At 43.4% G+C, this 24,060-nt stretch overlaps 1 protein-coding gene across 1 annotated transcript in view; it reads right to left on the bottom strand.

Moving 5' to 3' along the window:
* Positions 1–24,060, bottom strand: part of WWOX (WW domain containing oxidoreductase) — an 818,391-nt gene that overhangs the window by 504,336 nt on the left and 289,995 nt on the right. Inside the window, 2 exon segments of the mRNA XM_055078924.1 lie at positions 11,439–11,703; positions 17,115–17,300. Coding sequence (XP_054934899.1) covers positions 11,439–11,703; positions 17,115–17,300 — 451 coding nt within the window.

The following is a 24,060-nucleotide window of genomic DNA, read 5'->3' as shown; positions in this document are numbered from 1 at the left end:
GGTCAAATCTGCACATCCCAGCCCAACATGGAGGCATGTCACGTAGACTTGGCGAAGATAAGCTACATTTTTTATTTCGTTTCTGATTTTGGCTTTGGCTGGAAAAGACCTTCGCTCTGGGTTCAAATACAAAGCCGACAGAGACGAAGCGACATTGGAAGATGTTATACACGAGCTTGAGTTTAAGCGGAAAGCAATTCGCAGCCGAGAAAAGACCGTTCCAGGTTCAGGATAAAGAAATCTGGTGTGTTCCCCTACTTTTCATCCACAGGAAATACGCCAGCTCACTTCTAATGGTCGTTAACAGAGGGAATAAAAAGAGAGGAAATCTATATTATTTTCACGGCTGGATATACTCCAGGTTCTACTTCTTTGAAATAAGTTGCATTTTTTTTTTTTTTTTTTACTTCTAAACATCTTCTTAATGCCTTCTTTATAGGAAATGCGCCCAGGCTTAATGCTGAGATTTCAGCCATTCTACCCATTACTTGGTCTTTGATGGTTCTAAAGAGTCAACAAAGAGACAAATGGCATGTAGCACACACCCAAGCCAGCCAGGGAAGTTATGTTCTAAGAAGGAAAAACAGACTGATTGCATTCACCTGCCTAGGAATATTAAACTATCCCCCCAAATTCTAAAGTTCCCAGATTTTACAGGTTTTTTTTTTTTTCTTCTGAAGAGTGAGAATACTAAGAAAACATTAGGAAGGTCTCAGTAGTTGATATACAGTATTTTTTTTGGATCTAGCAAATAGACTTTTTATAACTTTTCTGTGAAAGGAGGGCCTCTCTGGCTCAGATTACTTGGACACTCGTACTGTTTATTCTTCCCTTTTTTGAGCAGTCAGAAGAGATTTCTCTCAGTACTTCAAATAAATAAGATATCCAGCTGAACAAACACCATGCACTCCTGTGGATTACTTTGGCTTCACAGAGAATATTTCACTTTCTTTTTTTCAAACATGTAAATGATTAAAGAGACCCCATCATATGAAACCCAAGGAAAAAAATGTATCAAGTGATGTAAATCCTATACATGGTGGTAGATGGAGAAGCAAAAAGCCCCAGCTGGGGAAAAGGGCATGATCTTTCACAGGGGAAATTAGAATATTACTAAATAAGATATTTCACGTACTGTACATCTTAACAGGAGTGGCTTGGTAACATGAAAACCAAACTGCAGTGTTCAAAATCAATCTCTTTTTTTCCGAAAACAGCAAAATAATAGTTGTGTTTCTTTCTTTCTTAGATTCCTACTTGAAAACAGATCCCAAGACTACAAAAACGACAAAAATTCTAAGACTACAGAGAGTCTGGAATAAGCAGAGTATCCCACTTGGGCTCTCAGATGATTGGCAAGAGCCTTATCTACCTTTATGGCTTAAAAAAAAAAAAAAGGCCAGGATCTCTAGACAGTTTTTGAAACTCAAAATTCGGCAATAGGTGTTTCTTTAGAGAGAAAATTTGGGCCACTGATGAAGGTGGCCCCCTCTCAAACAGCATGAAAACAAATACTTGATTTTAGGAAACACAATCCATACGTTTCTTTATTCCTTTCATGAGACAAAAATGCATAAACAGCCACGTATTTTTTTTTAAATGGCTGCATCTGGTACCTCTCAGCCCAGAAAGAGGAAAGACAAGAATCCAGAAAGGATGAAACAGGAGAACAGCAAGGCAAAGACACAGGCATCAATAACGAATGCTATGGCTTAAGGCCAAGAGCTAGGAAGACCTATGAGTAAATCTGCCACCAGATAGCTTACCAAAAGGCACACGGACACGCACACGCACGCGCACGCACACGCACACACACACACACACACACACACACACACAAGACTGAATAAAACTGAATTTGTGAAGTGTGGTAGGCAGCCTCTAAGCCGCTATGCTCCCATGCCTCCTGGTATTGACACCACTGTGAGATCCTCTCCCTGTGAATGTGGATCACACCCACTGATTTCCTGCTACCAAAGAGAATGGACTAAAGTTACGAGATATCCCTTCTGGGGTTTGGTTACACAGGGCTGTGACTCCAAAGAACCGAGAGAGAGGCCCACGGCTAAAAGGCAGAGAGGAACCAAAGTCCTCAGTATTCCAGGCCATAAAGAACTGAACCTGCCAACAGGCCCACCAGCTTGGAAGTGGGCCCTGCCCCGGCTGAGCCTTGAAACGGCGACAGCTGGGCTGACACCTTGACTGCAACTCACAAGTTGACCCTAAAGCAGAGAGGCCGGGTTCCAGACCCACAGAAACTGGGAGATGAGCAGGCGGGGTGTCATAAAAGGGCACAGGCTGAAATAGGTGCTTAGCAGGAAAAACACTCCGATGTGTTAGATCAGCGCCCGCCCTGATTCGACCCTCTACTGCTTCACTTTCCTTCTCCCGACTCTGGCGAGGCTGGAGAGGTCTGCATTTCACAAACGGTACCCCGCACGCTCACAAATCAACTGCGAGGCAGTAAGAGCTGCTGAAAGTTCGGAACCTGGCATCTGAAAGATGCACGTAAGAGTTCTGGAGCTGAAACAGTACCTTTGGAATCTTCTAGGCTGGTCACTCCCAAGGGTAAGCCCAACGTTTACAATAAGGAGAACAATGGCCAAAGGAGCCACGAAATGGTTTTCCCTGAAGTCGAATGTACTCAATTGAAAGGGCTGCTTTCTGTCCCACAATCATGTCCTGCCTACAGTTTTTGGCATTTAAATTGTCTGTTCTTTTATAAAACTGTGGTAACAGTCTATGGTGGTAGATGTGTCTTTCATCCAGAGTTTTCAGAATAAAGCATATGAGCCTGCATTTGTCTCCTTTTTGAAAAATTTCCTTTCAAATTACACTGTAAAATCCAAAACCCATGGGACAACTAATCTTGGTTAAATGACTCATTTTACAGATAAGAACATGGAGGCCCACAAAGGGGATATGACTTGCTCAGAGACACACGATTGCTCGATTACAGCAAACTCTAAAACTATATTCAAAAAGACAAGACACAAAGACGTTAACCCACGAGCGCGGAGCCCGGCACTTAGTAGGTCCACAGGGAAGATGAGAATACATTCTTCCACTGATGTTCAACGTATCCGTTCATCTCAGTGTAGTAAGAAGGGGAGAGTGTGGATTTCAGCTTCTGAACAATTCGGAACCCCAGATTCGAGTTCTCCTTATTGCCGCTGGAAAAACACTACCTTCTGCCTCACGAGGAAAAATCAACATGTCCGGTGAGTTATAAGAAAATCAATGTTCACAGAAGAAACGTTTCAGAAACATCATCGCAGGGCAACACCAACTCCTGGCATCTGTTTAACCGTGCTGGCCTCCGATATCGAAGCTGTGCGGCCGCCAAAAATCATTGGAAAGAAGTATGAAATTGGAGAAAAGGAAACTGGAGGGGGAGGATCAAAGAAGGCTCCACTAACTTAAAAGTAATAAAAGAGCTAGGAAGAGAGTTAAAAAGAGGCAATGCATGACCCAAGAGCCAGCGGGGACACAGAAGGAAAGGAAACGAGGACGATAAAACTAGGGGAATTTCAAATCTTGGTTAAGTGTTCATTAAAAAATTTGTCACACGTATTAAGGCCAGATAGTCATTTCTTTCCCCCTCTCAGGCACTCATTCGGGAACAAAGGCCTAACCAGACTTAGAACACAGGAAAGCGAGGCAGCGAAAAATACAGCCATGAAGAGCCCCGGCCTCACAAAGCCAAGCATACGTTCCTCCTCCTCTTTGTGTCCAACAAGAAAGGGGGACTCTTTCCTCAAAGCTCAGGGGTACTTAAACAGGCCGCCAGGAGGGCTTACATTATGCACTGTGGGGCCAGGCCTGGTTACCATTCTGTATGTTGCCCAGCTCTTACTCGGGGTTGTATATGGTTTTTTTATGCCTAATATTCACAGGGAAAATTAGACCTTCTGTGACAGACACGGGGCCGTCACTAGGGGAATGGGCATTTCCAAGCAATGGGAAGTAACACAACCCTTTCCTTGTTTGAAAAAATAATGATGATGATGATACAAAAATGTTTACTGCATATGCAGCCTACTCTGAATGCTATACACGCCTGACCTTCTACTCTCAACGCAGGTGAACATCAGCAATACCAGTGAATGTTTATTGAACATCTAGCACATTCTGGATGCTACACATTCACGATCCCGTTCAATTCTCAACACGAGCCCATACACACGGATGTTAACCAGGGTTTGAAATGTGCCCGAGAGTTAGCACGGGATGGAGCTGGGGTTGGATCTGAGAGCTGCCCGGCTCTAAAGTGTTTCCTTCCCACGCCTTGCCGTTCTCCGTATGCATCTTCCCTCCACAGTCACACCACTGGGTGGATGCCTCGTGTCTCTCCTGACCAGGGGTGCGGGGGCGGGAGGCTGGGTTCTGACCCCATGGAGCAGCTGTGTGACTCTGGGGGCAGGGGATCCCCCTCGCCTCATCCGTTGCTGTACCTACACATTCTGAACCGCAACCCCCTGCCTACCTCAGAGAGACTCATGAAAAAGTATGGGTTCAAGATCGTCATTCGTTCAGCACCTAATCGTCTTTCGTTTATTTATGTACAAGTATTTACTGAGCACGTACCTTACGGAGCAGGGATACAGCAGTGTGAGGGCAAAGACAGCGCTTTCAAGACGGACACGAAACACGAAACTACGGGAGTTGTTTCTCTAAATTGCGTTTCTGTTCAACGTTACGAGGGAGAAATTCTGGGGTCCTTCATTCAGTCCCCCCGGCACATATAGATGGAGCATTATAACGCATCAGACAGTATCACGTGATGAGCACTGGCTCTTATGAGAGCACAAAATGGAGGGTCCTGACCAAATCTTGATCTAAGGAGGCTTCCTTGAAGCGTGATGTTTGCAGCGAGTTGTGAAGGAGGAGCAGAAACTAACTAAGCACGGGGGGAAAGGCGCGCCCTAGACCGAAGAGCAGCGCACTTCAGCAACCTGGGGAAGGACGGGGAGTGGCGCCGGAGGTGGCCTGAGGTAAAGCTGGGTGAGCGGAAGGGGCCCAGATAAGGCCAGGCGCCTCCCATTTAATTCTCACTTGCTTTCACAATGACCCTATAACACAGACAGCATTCCCATTAGACAGATGAGCAAGCTCTATGTACACCTGTTCAATAGGGCCTGCTCAAAAGCCATTATCCCACCCTTTTTCCTTGCCATCGGATCTCGCCTCCCACCCCAGAAACACAAAACGCCAAAATGCACTCCTCCAGCCTCCCGGGTACCCAGGATCTGGACGGGTGGCTCCATCCTGGCCAGTGGGAGCTGAGAAGTCTACGAGGGAGGTCAGTTTGGAGACAGAATGTTCTCCTCCTTGATAAAGGAGGAAGGCATGCAAAGAGGGACCTCATGCCTCCCACCCTTACTTCACACTTTATCACACAGGATGCAATGGCTGGTGTTGCTGCGGCCATCTTATAATCATGAGGAAAAAGCCAAGACAATCACAGAGGAGCTGCCTAAATACTAGCTAAAGAAGCCCCTGGCTGCCTGGGGACTTCTGGGTATATGAGAAAAACAAACCTCTGATACGCCAACCACTTTCAACTGGGTGTTGCGTCACAGTCCAAAACATCTAAACTGATGGTAGAAAATGAGCCTGAGAGAGGGTGAATCGTTTCCCAATTATACAACTACAAAAAGAGGGGAAACCTGAAGCTTGAACACATGCCTAATGATTCTAAAACCTATGCTGCTTTTCATTCGACCATATCCCTTAGACTTCAAATTGGGCAAACACTGTAAACCTTAAAGCTCGGGACAGAATTGAGAGATGATGAATAAAACCAATGCTAATGATAACCCTGGAAAGTAACAAGAATGTTTGAGGATGCGGGGATGTGGCTTCGGCGGCGAGGGGAAGAACCCACCACGGAGGCGGGGGGGCCGGGTTTGCAGAAAAGCCCACATGTGGCCCAAACCACACAGAGGTCCTAGGAGTCTGGTTTTCTAACATATCTGGCCTGGCAAGGGCAAGGCAGCCAGAGAATTCAACCCTCACTCAGGAGTCTCAAAATATTTAGATTAGTGAAGAATATGCTGAAATTTCCACTTTGAAAATTCTATTTCCTCCTCCCAACACAGAAAAAGGCCCCCGCTTTTCTACTCCAATGTAACAATAAAGATTCAGACAGGGAGTTTTGTCCTTGATAGTATCCAGAGTGCAGTCAGCTGCAGGTATTTAATGGGGAGGGGTGGGGGGGAGTATTTGTCTAAAATACTAATTTAAAGAACAAATCAACATCTATTATCTCCTTCATTATGTTTTAAATTGTACAACTATAAATCACCCTGCAGCGGGTTATTCAAGGGCAGAATTACCAGGCTTGGCTTTCCCGAAGGTTAGAAGAATGACACTGTGTGCTTTTTCTAGCTATAATTTATAACTCTGCAACAGAACCAGCATTGCAGGCCCATCCCCTAGCAGGGTAGCTGCGCATCTGTTAAAACTCAGCACAATGACTGGCTTTGCGCAGCCCCAGGAAACGTAACCCAATCGTTTCAGAAGTTCGACAAACTTGAGCTGTTGTTTTTTTTTTTTTTTTTTAATGTAAAACGATTTGAAAACGCGGTTCCCTAAAACATCTGCTAAGCTCTTGCTACCCTAACACATGATACCCTTTCTACCGTTACCTGCCATTGCAAACATCTGGTTGCACAAAACACCCTAAGAGGCACGCGAGGGGGCTCAGCTTCAAATTTACATACTGATGGCAAAAGGCTGGCGTGGACCTAGGAACTTGAGCTGAGACGGGGAGAGGGTTCATTTCACGAAGGTGCTTTCAAACATTTTAAAAAGGAGACACAACCACAGGACTGGATCAGTGTGGCAGGGGCGGTGGTATATTTGACAAAGAAAATGAACTTGGACAAGTAGCCGGCAGAGGGTCTGCCAGCTGATATTTCATTTTCGTGAACAAGCTGGGCAAGTTCCCTATGCATTTTAACTGCAAAATAAGGGGAGTGATTCTAACGTCAAACTGCTGTAAGCAATAAATGAAGACATATATGCTGATACATAAAGCACCACAAAGCCTGGCCTTACCTGCCAAGCTGCATCTTACTTGGGTGTAGGGCAACAATAGCAAATAGCCAAACCTACCTTTAAAAATCTCACAGATCACCACATAATACAATATGCCTGATTTTGTGAAATAAGCCCCCGAGGGTAATATGTATGTATGAATACATTACATACACTAACATGCAATATACGTTAGTGCATCCATATGCAAAATGTAATTTTACAGTATTTAAATAAAAAGCAAGCTAGAGAGATGAGAAAATAAGCATATGACACACATATGATGGATGTGACTTCATAACTAGAAAGCTTCCAGCAAAGTTTAGTTTCCTTGAAGATGTTGCACAAGCAGCTAAGGAACCCTGCATCTTTTTTAAAACATTACTTAAGACAACCCTATTCCCATTTTTATCTGTTACTTTAATTTTATTATAAATTGGAGGGAAGAGAGAAAAACGCTTTTCCCTCCGAAACCCCCATATACCTGTCCTGACCTCTGTACCACAAGGGGAAGAAGTGTCAGAGACACGGCTCCACCAGTAGGGGTCACTGTGCTGAGAATTAATCCCTAAGAGTTTCTCATTAGTGATTATTATACTGCAGGCGGGCAAAATGGAAAAATTAATTAATTTCAAAGTGATAATGCATTTACAGCAACAATTAGAAATGTATAACTGTAAAAGGGCAACATTTAAAAGACAGATTACATTTAATAAAGTTGCACAAGAATATCCAATTGTAAAATTACTGATCTGCCACAATATTCTTTAAAGAGGCACTTAAAATAGCCTGACTCCATGAAGGGTGACCTAATTACTGTAACTAAAATCACCGCACTCACAGCAAGTCACAGCAAATAAAAAAGGGACGTTGATATGAGAATACTGGTGTTGAATACTGAAGGGAGCCGGCCTCAGCGGAGAAGGCAGGCAGGGCTCCCAAGCACAAGGCCGGTTGTGCGCAATGGAACGCACACTCCAGCAACCCTCAGGTCCAGAGGAAAACGCTTCGCCTGCAGTGAGAAGCAGAAAGGGCAAAGACGAAGCACAACGAGAACACTAGCCACTGAGAGGCGGGAACCCTGAATCTATGCCCAGGTTCTCCAGGAGCATATTTGGGAGCCAGCTCCTACAAGGGGAGGGAATGGGGATACAACCACACGGCGCAGGTCCAGAAACATGTTTGCATTAAAATGGCAGAAGTGCGCCCTTCATCCACAAAGCAATGTCTTATCGCGATGGAAGCAATGCCAAGCCCTGTATGGAAGGACAGAACATGAGGTTGGATCTGTAGTTCAGCCTGTCCTACCAGTGAAACGGGAGATCCCAGGTCTATACTGGTACTGAGTTCTCTCCCACATACAGGGTCCTACCTTTTCGTCAAAGAGGAGCGACTGGCCGTGAGTTTGACAAGTCCAGGCCTCCCGTTCCACCTCTTTATGACCCTCAGTCGCATGGAACTCTGGGGTCTACGAAACCCCACCAAATACCTAAATATCTAAAGATATGACAGACCTTGAATCCATTCCTGTCGATCCTCATGACAACCTTTATCGCCATTTTGGCTACGAGGGAACAGGCTCAGAGAGGTCAAGTGTCTTGCCCAAGCTCTCCCAATTCCAAGGGTAAGAGCTGGGGCTTGACCATCAGGATCACAAGCAAGAGAGTCAGGGGGTCCACTGTCCCAGGGAGCGGCTTTCTCACACTTGCCACCACCAGGAAGCCACGTCAAATCCCTTTTCTAACACAGGCTAAGGGTTTACGTCCCCTGCCCTTTTATGGAACATTCCACCGCTGCCAATACAACTTAACCAAATCTGGGGGGGTCTTTTGGTGACGTCTCCACTTTTCTCCAAACCTTCTCAAGGGTTCTCTGCTCATTTTCCCAAACCCCCCTCTCACCCAGGGCCACAGAGGCCAGTTCTTGTTTTATATGTTGCCCGAGACTGCTCCCATCGGGCACTTTCCCACTGGGAGCACTGGGGACCAGGTTGGAGGGTGGCCGAAGCCTCTGTACACTGGCTGGTGAAGGAGGAGCAAAGAGCCACTCAGGCCGGGCATCGGGCATCACTGAGACCAGACCCCGGTGTGGTGCGCGTTCAGTGGAGACCTTCGCCTAATTCCCTGTGCTGCCCAGCTGTACGGTGACACTCCTGCCTCAGTTTCCAACTCCACGCTCTTGTTTTCCCGTTGGCTTCAGTCCTGACTATAGTTACCAGCCAAAGAGCAATATTCTGTGATCCCAACACGGGTGCCTGCCTGGCTTAATTTGCCGGCGCTTTCAGAAATCCTCGGTATGTCCAAGGAGCAGACAATGCAGCCTGACTCAGCTAAACACGTTTATGTGATGTGTTCATGTTAACTATTAGAGAATGATCCCCTCCCCAAGAAGCAAAACCATTCACTCCACCTTTTACTTTCCTAGAACTAGTCTTCTTCCTCCTCCCACCTGCCCTTGTCCAGGGTTTTTAAGCCCTGTGGTCCCATCGCAAAGTAAGAGTGGCTACCATTTTCCATCAACAAGCCCTCATCCACTGGAGACCATACCCAGTGGGGAGATGGTTTCACCACCCGCCATCGTAGTCCTGTAGTCACAGCCCCGCCTCAGTTCTTTCCCACCGAATTCCTGTGATTAGAGAAATTCCAGAAGAAGAAAAAGCAAGACTCCGATGTCACATAAACGAGTTCCTTAGCTCCCACCAATGACCAAACACAAGTGAGAAAATTCAAGACCCAGAGATTACAAATCACACGCGATGATTGGGCTGTTGCTCTTGAAGGTACAGGGCCAGCAGAAAATGAGAAAAATGCTGCTCTCTCCTCTCCCCCTTCATAAACTCGAACAACAACTCATCCGCGGTACTGTCAATGGCACTGACACGAGTCCAGGCCCATATTCTCCCTTATCATCTCTACTGAAGGACCTAACTTAAGACAATGAGCCCAAATCAGGGTCAAAGATGCCCTCGTGGAGAACCTACTCTCACGCAATCATGGACAGTCTGCCGATGGGGAAGCTTCAGAACCCTGGGACACACACGCTTTCTAGTTTTCCACCGGCGGCCTTGGAGAACTGCTCTCCAGAGACCCTCCCACTTCTTCTGTTCTTTACGTATTCACCTCTTGGATTAAGTCTCTTTGCTTTGCATGAGAACCACCTGGTTGATTAAAATTTAAAAAGCCCTTACTTACTTTCTCCTATGCAGGTCAAAAGATTTTCCTTGCAGTTTTAAAAGCCATCCACAACACCGGCCTCGGCCTTGGAGAACTGCTCTCCAGAGACCCTCCCACTTCTTCTGTTCTTTACGTATTCACCTCTTGGATTAAGTCTCTTTGCTTTGCATGAGAACCACCTGGTTGATTAAAATTTAAAAAGCCCTTACTTACTTTCTCCTATGCAGGTCAAAAGATTTTCCTTGCAGTTTTAAAAGCCATCCACAAACACGAAGCCCAAGGATGGCGGGAGGGAAGGGCTGCAGGAGAAGGCAGCAGACTGTATTCAGAGGCTATGGGATCATTTGCCCAGAACACTGGAGGTTAACGACTTGACTTACGTTACTCCTAAAAGCCAAGCTGTTTCTGAGGATTACATGGTAGGTTTGGTTAACTGAAACACTGGTGTCCACTCAACAGGAAAACATTTTTTTTAAAGGCCTGTGTTTTAGAAAAGTACCATACCAAATATGTTGTTGTAAACATGTGCATTCTTCATTCACATGACTTCCTCCTCAAACTTCTTTCACAGAAGAAGTTTCCAGATACAGTTGTTATAGGACCATCAAAAACAGAAAGAACTTCACACTTACCTTGGCGAACATTTCCAAATCCAACCACGGTCGTGTGATTCACCCAAAAGGACTTACCTTTGGAGAAGTAAAGAATAAAGTGCACCTGTAGCCCCACAAAGGATTCTCCAGGAGAGGTTTACACCCATTAAAAGAAGAATTTAGAACAATCGATACAGATTCTCAATGGAAACAAAGGAATCACATCTGCTAATAATTCAAAAGGCATGAACCCATGTTATTCACCTACTAACACAAAACACAGTTTTGAAGGACTGTGCTTACTGAAAAAAAAAAAAAAAAAAAACCACGTCGAAAGCAAACAAATCATCTCCATGAAGACGTTCAGCCACATAGTAACACAATACTGAAAGAGCACGCCTTCTCTCTGGCCCTCCAAGGCACCTCTAGAGAAACAGATGCAATCTAAAGTCCACTGAAATGCGTCCAAGAGCCCTAACAGGCCTGATGCCGTGATGATCAAGACCAGACTCATCCTCCCAAGAGGTGAGAGGCGCAAAGAGCGCGTGTGCCCGTGTGCCTGGCTTTCTCTAGGACCCTTTCCGTAAAGGCGCGCTGGAGGTGTCTGCGGCGACGGCGGCAGTTCACTTACCATGGACTTGGTGAAGGGTCTGGCCAAGGTGAACAGCAGCGTGTACACCCACCAGCCTCGATGCAGGGAGGAGTACATCATGTTCCCGGGGTGCACCGCGTTCGACGTGACCCCACGCGGGGACAGGCGGCGGTGGAGTTCGCTGGAGAAGAGGATGTTACAGAGTTTGGACCGGTTGTAAGCCAGCATGGCCCAGTAGTCATTTTTCGACGGAGAAAGGCGGCTAAAGTCTAGTTTTCCAGAGGAATCATTAATATCTGTAAATCTTAAACAAAAACAAAAAACAAAAAATATGATATGAAACGGCCAGTCTCTGACTTCTGATGTAGCGCTGTGTTTTTATTAGAAATCTGAGGAAAAACTATGCAGAGATGATTGAAAACTCAATTGGGCAAACATCGAAACAGTCTCCTTAAAAAGAGACAACGGTGATTTCACAACATAAACCAACAGGGTCCAAAGGCACACTTAATAAAGGCCCAAACTCATAAACGGAGCGGTCTTCCCATGCTGAAGTCCCGCTCTACCACCCCTACCTCTAACATATATTTTTCAAAACTTTCAACAGGAAGTTCAAGGATAATTAAATTAAATGGAAAAACATCTTAAATAAAAGGCTGCTGCTTTTGGAAGCAGAAAGATATCGCATTCCTAACCTTTGACGGGGCTTTCCTGGGTTATTTTAGCCGATGCTTGCGTCCTGTGTATTTTCATTTGAGCATCCAAGTAAATATAGATGAGCCTTGCTGCCTCTAAGACTCTTTTGCAGATTAAAAATTAATGATTACAAAGGGGTTATAACCTTGGTGAGGTGCCATGAATAGTCTTATGCGTTTAAAAGATAAACGTAAACAAAGCCAAAATAAGTTCTGGCAGAGTCTAATGTTTTTAAGTATATCCATGCCATGGATATACACAAATCAAAGTAAGCAGTCGATGTTTTATAATTGGGTCTGACGGAGTCGTTAAACACCAGCTGTTTGTTTCTTTCCTTTCTTTCTTTTTTTTTTTTTTTTAAATAACAACAAAGTAGTGACTTCCCTAACAAGCAAAAAAAAAAAAAAGATCATAACAGAAGGAATTTTCTAGACGACAGTCTCATCTTCATTAAGGACCCCTTGGAGTTTGCTTCATTAACTCTGGGCATTTGCCCTGAGTGATAAGGGAGCATAACAAGGGCACTGGAGACAACCCCTGTGGAAAAGGTAAAACGAAAATGATGGAATAATCTGGTTCCTCCTTAAAGGAGCAGTTCAGATGGAGCTATGACCAAGAAGAGCATCCCAGGGTCAGACGAAATTCATGCCTTAATGGAAATTAAATACCCCTTCTCCAGGACTCAGTCAGTGACGTCCCATTTCTGGTGTTAAATGACCTTGCCGAGCCTCAGTCATCAACAAAGATCACGGCCAGAGACGCTGGCGTGGAGAAGGCAGTGAGACTCCGAAACGAATCATCCGCTGCCCGTTTCCAAGTCCCCAGACCACGGGAAGAGCCCAGACTTCCGAGCTTAATCCTCTGAGGCAGCGAAACTTAGCGGGAAACTTGAAAATTTATGGGAGCCTTTTTCTGGTTGTCGTAACGACTGCCGGCGGGGGGCCAGGGACAGGAGATGTCCTGCCACGCACTCGGAGCCTTGCTCAAGGAAGACGGCCCCACTGGACATTCAGGCAGATGAAAGCCTGTGTGTAATTATCCGAGCCTAGAGCTGAGCTGTGCTTTACACAGACGCCCAGTTGTAACAGCCGCTGAATTTCCAGGAGCAGCATGCCACAACCATGTAAATGAGGAAAGAGCGCGCTTTGGGACTTTATGGGAGCGGGTGGCGGGGAGGTGAGGCTTGACCCGAGGCCGGCGGCATTTGAGGCTGCAGTGGCGCACACCCGTTAACAATCCACACGTGCAAGGATCCCAGGGGAGGGCTGGGCTCCCCGATGACTTACCTTCCCTGAAGTCCCACCCAAGCGCTGACGTGTTGGAACACACGCGCTTTTGCTTCACATTCATTTTTTCCCTTACATTACAGGTAAGCCAGCACGCTGAATTACAAACCTATGTATGCAGGGAAGTTATATTATTCATATTTCTTAATTTTATTTCAAAACAGTAATAAGGTGTTACATTAGAGTTGTCACTAAAAAAAAAAAAAAAAAAAAAGGACTGTTGAGTTCAGGATGCAGTGATCTAAGTTATGGCCCAGAAGCTCCACCTGCTCTGAGTAAAAAAGAGCATCCAGGATTTAGACAACATCTAACAGGGTACGGGACGAATGTAGCATCCTTCACTCACTCTCCGTTCCGCTTTCATCGGCTTTCTTGGCATCCTTTGTTTAGCCCAATCCAGCTCAGGTGTCACTTCTTCCAGGAAGCTCTCCCTAACTAACTCTTCCCCCGCTTGCTGTCACAGTGATTTCTAGGGTGGCAGTGAGGGATAGACTGAAGAAGCCACGCAGGGTAGATGGAAATTAAGTATCCACTTTCCTGGACCTGGGCCATGCTATTCCTGTCGGTCAAGGACCTGCCACCCTGCAACGTTAGCAACAAAGCAAGTCAGGCCACCTTTGTACCTTGTGCCTCTGTCCTTACCATACAGACTGCAAGTCATTTGTTCATTTGCTTCCAAAACCCTAGACTGCGAGTTCTCGGGAGGTGAGCTCCTTGAATGTTGCCTACGACACAGAGTAGGGCCTAAATACGGGATTAGAGAACTGAAGTTTGATCGTGGGTTTGGAATTCCAAACGAAGAGCCAAGTTTCCTTCTTTACAAAAAGCTTTGCTCTGAGCTTTGCTCAAAAGGCAAATTTTACCATCCTGTTCAGAGGCGCTGTGTTCTTCGAACATTTGCATGTAGCACTTTCGAATGTTTTGAATGATTTCCCTGCTTTGGCTTCTAAGGACAATGCAGAAGTATCTCATGACCTGGGGAACACTGGGTAGATTCAGCCCCTAAGAGAAGGTATTCATTCCTAGTCCCCAATCTAGAAACAAGGCAAAAACAATAACAAAATCCACCGTGATGAGAAATGAGATGGAACCAGGTTGAAAGCAGGTTTCAAGATGGAGAAACAGCTACTAAATATTAGGCCCGCCCTCTGCCAACAGCCCTCCCCCATAAGTGGACCCCTGAGTTCCTGACCTGCTGATCTCCTGAGCAGCACACTCATTTTTAAGGCCTGATTAGCTTGTATTGACAGTCCTCCAGGGAGGAGAGAGGGTGGGCAAGCTTTTTGATTCCTCTGAGCCGGGGCCTGCTTCCTGAAAAATGACCGCGTTCACCTCTCAGCTCAAGAGGCAGCAAAACAAGTCTACAAAAGCTGCCTACCCTGTTTTCAAGTTGAAAAATCGACAAAGCTAAACAATAACGTCTTAATAGAGTTATCCTCCTACCAGGACACTCAAATGTTAACATTTGCTCTCTGGACATTAACATCTGCTGTTTGAGAGGACCTTGTATTTCTATCTTGTATTTCTCTATATACTGCTCCTTTATTTTTTTTTTTTTTAAATAACCCAACTAAAATAATTAGGCTGGATTCTATGTAGACAAAAGCTAGTATGTTCAAAGAATAGGACTGAATTTGCATCAGAGGCTGTGTGTGTGTGTGCCTGTGTGTGTGTGTGTGTCTCTCAGCTTGGCACACAACACAGCTGCAGCCATTTACAGCCCTTCAGCCAGCACTCCACTCTTTTCATCCCATTTTAATTGTTATCTGAAAAATTTTTTCACAGCAAGGAAGTTCTCATTTTCATATGATGGATTTCAATTCACTTGCTCCGGTTCCAGATAAGTAACTAAAATACAGGGAAGACTCGGGGAGGCTAATAAATATTTTGCCTTGGGGCAGTCTGGTATAATATTTTCTGCAAACATCGGACTTCATTTTTCCCCTAACAGGGGGTCCTAACTCCAACGAAGAGATTCCGCCAAGGTTTATGGAGGTAATTAGATATCAACCCTTCCGTTTTACGACATGGTTTAGGGCTCTGGGTCCTTGAGCAGCAAGTGAGTGCTTTCCCAGCACTGCCCGCCCAGAATTCACACTGGCTCTGGGGTGCAACACAAGTGTAATAAACAAACCAGCTCGGGAGGATTAACATTTTGTAAAAACACCCTTTAATACGGGCAAGAGGTCATTGGGAAGTAGAAAACCAGTGCAGGTCGCCAGACAGGAGTGGGCCTGATAACACACACTTCAGGAAGACCTGGCCTGGAAACTACAAGGGATCGAATTCAAGGGACCAGGGCCCTGCCTTCCGATCCATCTTTTAAATGAAATCAAGATTCAGATCTCCAGGGTAAGTGCGAATTACACTGCAGTGGAGGAGAGAACAAAGACGTCCCATGAAATACTATGTGAGACCCAGATTTACAAAGGGAAGAAAGCAGCTGACAATTCCACAGAATCTCCCATTAAATACCAGCTCATTTAAAACGTATCCCGTGGTGCCCTCCACATCTGGCAAACGACTGGGGCTGGCAGATTTATTTCCGGAGCTCTCTCCCCATCACCCTCGCGCCTGAACAAGGCCACTCCACTTTCACGAACCCGGTGTGATATGCAAAGATAAGGATGTCCCGATTTTGTTACCACCTAATTACGAGATGTTTCATGTCTTTTAACGCAGGGGAGGATTATTACCGGCATTTTCCTTTCATTTCGGCCGTCATAAATTTCAAATGGTACAAGTAAATCTATCTGCAGTGTGTCATTTCAACCATAAGCCCCTGTGTTTGGGAGTGATAAAGGGTTCAGACTAACCCTTGGCTGGTCTCTCACTTCCAAGTCCCAGGGGTTACATTTTATGGAAGCATGATTTTAAAAAATAAGCTTCATTCTGGGTCACTAAAACATTTCAGGACTTAAGACGAAGAAGAGGGAGAAAAAAAACAGGCCCTTGCACATTATTTTTCTCCAGCTACTTGGGTAGGAGTGAAAGCTCCCAACCACACCAGGAAAATCTCCCTAACATGTATTAAATCTAGCCTCACCCGGCAAGTCCTTGAGCTTCTCAGGGTACTTCTTTTTAGACAAAGTTGTTTATCCAACTCTAGAAGCAAACATGCTGAAAATACGAGGAAATTTTCAACTGTGATCTTAGTGGATTGAATAGTCTCCTAACCGTAATAGAAAAGAAGTGCCATCTGATGTTTTAATTGAAATTTTAACCAAAAGAGTCATGGCCAGATTTCTAATATGTTCTAACTACAGTACTTCCCTTTCTACAATTACACAGCCAATGTCTGCATTGAATTCCCTAATTTCTCATTATGAAACAACTGGATTTCATTTTGCAGTTTTTAATTGCATTATTTCTCCTGCTAGAATAACTGCACATTCTTCTTCGTGAGATGGTGAAGTTGGTGAATGACAGATCAATAAAGGTCAGGAATTCAGATTTAATCAATTATTATTCCATCTCAAAGCAACATCAATGAGGGACCCGAAGTATAGTTATAAAAACAATCTACCGTGCTGTCGACACTACCCCCAAATCATCGCCTACCATCACGCGTGTACAGACAAAAAAAGACCTCGATAAATTCAGTAAGCCAGGTTGAGTGCACACTTTCTGGAGCAGGACTAATGAAAATTATTTTCAAAAAGAGAGGCTGGGGGGACCATCAGCCGGTGTGAGGAAGGTGGTCACGTGAACAGAAAACCCAATTCTAACCCACCTATGGGACTCCGAGGAAACCACGACGACCCGGGCAGGGGCTGAGCAGCACAAGACGTCCTGGAGGAGCTGGACGAGGTAGAAGTGGCCCAGGTGGTTCACCTGGAAGGTGGTCTCCAGGCCATCTTTCGTGAGGCTCCAGGGGAGAGCGAACACGGCTGCATTGCACACAAGCACGTGAAGTGACCTGAGAAAGAAAACATCCGACGTTGTGCAGACAGAAACGCTCTAAAACCAAGGATGATCCACGCTCCCCGGGGAATAACCAATTCTTCACTATCTTCAGGACTACAGACAGCTGGAAACGGGATGCCCTAGAAGGTCGCATCTGAGACCATTCTGCTCAGGAAGGGCTTGGACCCTAAGCGAGCAATTGTGCTGGGTTGCTGGGGACGAGGGGGTTCCTGAGATGCGGGACTTTCAGTGCCAAAACCGGGACGATACTGGGCAAACTGGGATGAGCTGGTCACCCAGGTTGGAACACAGGTTCTACCGCCTAGTTGAATCTGTGCTTCCTTAGCTCATTCAGTTCTCAGCTTCGTCATCTATAAAGTCGAAACAGCCCTTAAAGTAAGACATAAGGAATAAAGGAGAAAATGGGCTGTGAAAAAGCCAACACCAGAACCAGCACTTCCTAGGTATTAGGTAAAACATATCAAGGTGGAAATGCTCTGTCTAAAGAGACAGGCACAAACTGTTTGGATATATTCCTTTTAGAAGTCAAATTAAATCTACATTTTGGAAGTCAGCTTAGGGATAGGTAAGTGGAGGTCTGTTATATTTTCTCTTTGTTTGCACATATTTAATTTCATAATAAATAATTTAAAAATAAAAGCCTTTCATGTGACTCAAAATCCTAAATCCTCATCAAGAAATTGTATTTGCAAGAAATCATCCTAAGGTACTGATGAGAATTGTATAAAGAAATATATTCAAGGCTACCCACAGTGTTTCTCATTGCCACCTAACAGCAACACGTTAGAAGGAAACTGAATGTACAACTGGGGAATCATTAAATGAATTGGAATATATGCATATGATAGAATACTATGCAGCCATTAAAATAACAAATCTATTGACCCTGTAAAACATTCATGTTTAAAAACAAAATATATAATATTGTATGATCCCACACACACACAATGCTAATGAAAGAGAGACAAAAATGTTAACAGTCCTTGTCTCTAGGGGTGGATGGAACCCAAAGTGTCTTAAATTGTTTTCTTTCTGAGTTGATTCATATTTATTTTTTCCATAATTCACATGTGCTGTCTTTATAATAAGAAAAAAATGCCATACGTAAATGCTTTATAGGAAGAAAAAAAAAAAGCGTTTCGGGAATTTAGCTAACACACGAAACAAGAGAAAAAGAGACAGGGTACGGTTTTACAGGACCACTGCTTTAAGAGACAAAAGATCAGCGTTTTGTCCCAGATTCAAGCAAATCACCAAATCCTCTGAGTTTCTGATTCTTGCTTGTAAAATACGGGGCTGGAAACTGATGGTGTTCAGATCCCACACCAACGGCATGGAATATGTGATATAGGAAATGAAATATTTCCTATCTTTCATTTTAAAAAACTTAGTCTTCTTTTCATAGAAACTTCTCATAGACCTATTACTATTGCTACAATCTGATTTTGTTCCATCCTCATGGAAGACTGTAGGTAAAGAATCGTGAGTTTTTAGAAAACAAATAGTGGTGTGCAATAAAGAAAAGCCTATCTAAAAACTAAAATAATTTGTTATCTAAATAAAGTTTAAAAAAAGGCAAAAATCTGCAATCCTAAAAAGAACCCATATTTTCACTATGTAAACAGTGTTTACAGATCAACAAGAAAAACATATTCTGAGTCTAACAGAAATACTGACAATGATATTTTTAAAATTCATAAAACTTGATTCTAAAATAACCAGTGCAAGAGGTAACGTGTTCAACTCCACCAGTAGCAAAAAATGAGATATTTTCTGCCTATTAAATTAGCATATTTATTTATATTATCGTATTTTTATTACCTTGTATAAAGCTGGTAAGCCTATATATTCCTACCCCGTGGATATTAAGTTGAAAACATTTATCATGAGAATTAGAAATATCCACATCATTTCACCTAGTAATCCTGTTTCCAAGTAGTGGGTTACACAGGGGGTGGTGCAAAGGGCAGCAGCTCATACCTCTAGGAGGAACAGTTTATCACTGATAATGTTTAGAACTGCCACTGCATGATGATAAAAATAAAAAGCAGAGCAATGTTTAGTAATTTTACTATTGGTTTTTTTTAAAAAATAAATTCATTTATTTATTTATGTTTGGCTGCATTGGGTCATCGTTGCTGCACGTGGGCTCTCTCCAGTTGCGGCAAGTGGGGGCCACCCTTCATTGCGATGCACAGGCCTCTCACTGACGGGGCTTCTCCTGCCGCAGGGCACGGGCTCTAGGTGCACGGGCCTCAGTAGTTGTGGCACGCGGGCTCAGTAGTTGTGGCTCGCAGCCTCCAGGGCACAGGCTCAGCAGTTGTGGCGCACGGGCCCAGCTGCTCCGCGGCATGTGGGATCCTCCTGGAGCACGGCTTGGACCCGTGACTCCTGAATTGGCAGGCGGATTTTCAACCACTGTGCCAGCAGGGAAGTCCTTATTATTGGTTTTGAATTTTCTACAAACAATGCTCCCCCATTTTGCCCGTGCATGGGGCAGACTATCCCTACAGCCACCTGCTACCCCCTTGATACGCCACTGCTTCTGTAGGGGATTAAATGGTGAACCCAAAAAACAGGTCCACTAGGAACCTGTGAATGGGACCTTATTTGCTAAAAGCGTCTCTACAAATGTAATTAAGTTCCGGACCTTGAGGTGAGATCACGCTGGATTAAGGTAGGACTAAATCCAATTGACAGGTGTCCTTACAAAAGAAGAGAAGGGCAGAAGACACACAGAGAAGGCACTGTGAAGGCAGAGGCAGAGACTGGAGAGACGCACCTACAAACCCAGGGCTGTCAAAGAGTGCCCACCTGCACCAGAAGCTAGAGAAGGGCACAGAATGGACCCCTCCTCAGAAGGCACCAACCCTGCAGATGCCTTGATCTCAGACTTTTGGCCTCCAGAACTGATAGACTGAATTTCTGTTGCTGTAAGCCACCAAATATGTGGTAATTTGTTACAGCAGCCCTAGCAAACTGATACAGTCTCCAAGACTCATTCCCATAGAAATCCTCAAAATTTACATAAAAGCTTATGCATAAGAATGAGTAATAATTATATATAAATGAGGTCGAATTATCAAATTGTATATGAACTAGAAGCAACTTAAAATCCAACAGAAGATAAATCAGCAAGGATTAAGTCAGAGGTTCCCCAATTTCTCAAATCAATTGAAAAAGGAGGAAATTAAATGTTACGCTTGCGATTCATATCCCTTCCCAGCACCCCACCCCCCAAAAAAGATTTTTATACGTACAGTCAGCAAGACAGGAAATACAGAAAAATGTTAGCTCTGGATGTGCAGGATATCATGAGGTTGCTTAGTTCTTTTTTTACTGTTTTTGTTATTTTCCAAATTTTCTATATAAGCATGGATTTCTTAAAAAATTACTGAGATGTACGTCACAAACCATACAATTTGCGCTTTGGAAAGTGTGCACTTCACTGGTTTTTAATATGTTCACAATTACACAAGCATCATCACGTTTTAATTTTACAACATTTTCATATCCCCCCAAACAAGCCCTGTATACATTAATAGTCACTAACCACTCCCATCCCCCAGACACCATTAATCTGCTTTCTATTTTATAGATTTGCCTATTCTGGATATTTCATATAAATGGAATCACACAATACGTGGTCTTCTCGTGAACAACTTTTCTCACTACACTTAACGTTTCCAAGGTTCATCCATGTTGTAGCAGGTATCAGTACTTTGTTGCTTTCTATGGCCAAAAACTATTCCACTGTATGGATATATCACATTTCATTTAACCATTTGCCAGTTGACGGACATTTCGTTTTTTTCCCACTTTTCAGCTAACTAGAAATATTGCTGCTATGAATAGTCATTTACAAATTATTATGGAGACATATGTTTTTCTTTCTCTTGAGTATACACGGAGAAGTGGAATTGCTGGGTCATATGGTTAATTCTATGCTTACCTTTTTGAGGGACTGCCAGACTGTTTTCCAAAGCGTGGCTGTACCATTTTACATTTCTATCAGCAGTGTATTCGGATCCCAATTTCTCCACATTCTTGCCAATATTTGTCATTAAATCTGTCTTGGGTTTTTTGTTTGTTTGTTTAATTTTAGTCACCTTAGTGGGTATGAAGTGGTGCCTCATTGTGATTTTTATTTGCATTTTCCGAATGACTAATGATGTTGAGCATTAGTATTTATTGGCAATTTGTATCTTTTCTTTGGAGAAACATCTACTGTCTATTCAGATGCTGAGCCAATTTTTAAGTGAGGTAATTATCTTTTTATTATTGAATTATAAAAGTTCTTTATATATTTTGGATACAAGTCTGTTGTCAGATATATAATTTGCACAATCTCCCTCATTCTATAGATCGTCTTTTCACTTTCCTGATGGTATCATTTGCAACACAAAGGTTTTAAATTATGATGGACTACAAATTATATATATATATATTTTTTTTTTTTCCTTTGTCACTTGTGCTTTTGGGGTTGTATCTAAGAAAGCACTGCCTAACCCGACATCACAAAGATATATCCCTATCTTTCTTCTAAGTGGTTTATAGTTTTAGCTCTTACATTTAGGTCTAGGATCTATCTTGAGCTAATTCCTATGTATGGCGAACACAAGAAATCTAACTTCATTCTTTGTCATGTGGACATCCAATTGTTCTAGCATCATGTGTTGAAAAGATTGTTCTTTCCCCCGTTGAATTGTCTTGGCATTCTTGCTGAAAATCAACTGACCACCTGTAAGAGTTTATTTCTGGACTGTCGATTCTATTCTATTTTCTATATGACTATGCTTACGCTATGACCATACAGTCTTCATTACTGAAGCTTTATAGTCAATTTTGAAATCGGGAAATGGAAGTCCTCAACTTTGTTCTTTTTGCATCTATTGACGTGATCCTTTTTTCCACTGGTATATTACACTGATTAACATCCAAATGTTAAGCCAACCTTGACTTCTTTATATAAATTTCACTTAGCCATGGTATAAATTTCAATCCTTTTTATATATTGCTGCATCTGGCTTGCTAGAATAGTGTAGAAGATATTTGCATCTATATTCATAAGTGATACTGGTCTGAAGACTTCTTTTCTTGTGACGTCTTTACCTGGTTTTGGAATCATGGTAATACTGGCCTCATAAAGTGAGCGGAGAAGTAGTCCCTCTTTTATTTTTTGGAAGAGTTTGCAAAGGATTGATATTAATTCTTCTTTAAATGCTTGGTAGAAAGCATGAATTAATCTTTTAACTAGAAAAAAAGAAACCACTGTTTCTTCTAAAAAAGTACTCGTGCAAATCTCATTATCACTGGGCAATGGAAGTCTCACAGGGAAACTGTCTCATTCTTTCTGTTGTCTGATCTATTTCCAAATCATCACCTATCTAAAACCTAAAAGTGGTGATGTAGTTGGGGTCAGCTGAATATATGACTTACATATGGGCACCTTCCAGGTTGCATCTCAAATATTTGGTCCACCTTTTCAGAGTTGTTGATACTTCTTTTTTTCTTTTTTTTTGAGTGTTAAGTATGGGTTAAGCACTTATTAAGAGCTTTGTGTACATAAGAACCCTAGGTGACATGTTTATTATCTCCATTTTATGGTCAGGAAAAAAAGCAATTAGAAGCAAACTTCCAATGGTCAGAGTAAGCATCAGAAACAGGTAAAATAGGGACTTCCTTCGTGGTCCAGTGATAAAGAATCCGCCTTCCCATGCAGAGGACGTGGGTTCGATCCCTGGCTGGGGAACTAAGATCCCACATGCCACAGAGCAACTAAGCCCACACGTCTCAACTAGAGACCCCGTGTGCCACCAACTACAGAGCCCACGCGCCACAACTAGAGAGAGAACACCCGCACACCACAACTAAAGAGAAGCCCATGGGCCACAATGAAGAACCCACGCATGCCACAACAAAAAAAGATCCCGCGTGTCACAGGGAAGATCCTGCATGCCACAACGAAGACCCGATGCAGCCAAAAATATAATAAATAAATAAATAAATAAATATTTTTTAAAAACAGTGAAACTCCTTATCAAAAAAAAAACCAGGTGAAATAAATAAAGAAGCGAATAAATGAATAAGAACAAAATATAACAAAATAAAATAGAAAGGTCCTCTGACTTCAAGGACCCTACACAGTACCTTCTTTGTTAGATACGCTCCCTAGAATATGGCTAGAGTCAAGCGCTGAGAGAAACTCTAGCTCAGCCACGTTATGATACTTACGTGTAAACTGAGAACAGCGCCATGCACCCTACCCAAAGTTGAGAAGGGCAAAGCCCCAGTATCTTGCTAGGTACCTGCCAGGCCTCAATGGTTATTACTCCCTTTGTCTCTAGACCCTTCCTTTTTTCCACACGAGAAAATAAAATTCTTCAAAGTTGGTTTTTTTCACTGTTTCCCTAGTTTTGAGGCAGGCTGGGCATTTGGAATGTTGGCTCCATCTCTCTCCATAACAACCACCTTTATCCTTGCCTGCACATTGTCTCAAGGAACTGCAAACAGCGTCAAACAAAGTAACTTGCTATACCTAAGACCTCAGCCTGGAGACATGAACCCACAGAGAACCTGGGAAACCCTTTCCTCTTTCACCAAATTTTAATACGCTTCATTAATGTTCATTGCACAACACCAGAGGCAAAACACGTACCAAGTACCTAAAGCTTGTCCCCTCTATTAATTAAAAACAGGCTTATGGAATATGAAAGTATAAAGCGCTAAACTTTTTTTTTTAATTGTAAAGA

The sequence above is a fragment of the Physeter macrocephalus genome, chromosome 17, assembly GCF_002837175.3.
Source record: "Physeter macrocephalus isolate SW-GA chromosome 17, ASM283717v5, whole genome shotgun sequence".
Taxonomy (NCBI): domain Eukaryota; kingdom Metazoa; phylum Chordata; class Mammalia; order Artiodactyla; family Physeteridae; genus Physeter; species Physeter macrocephalus.
This window is presented reverse-complemented; position numbering and strand designations above follow the sequence as displayed.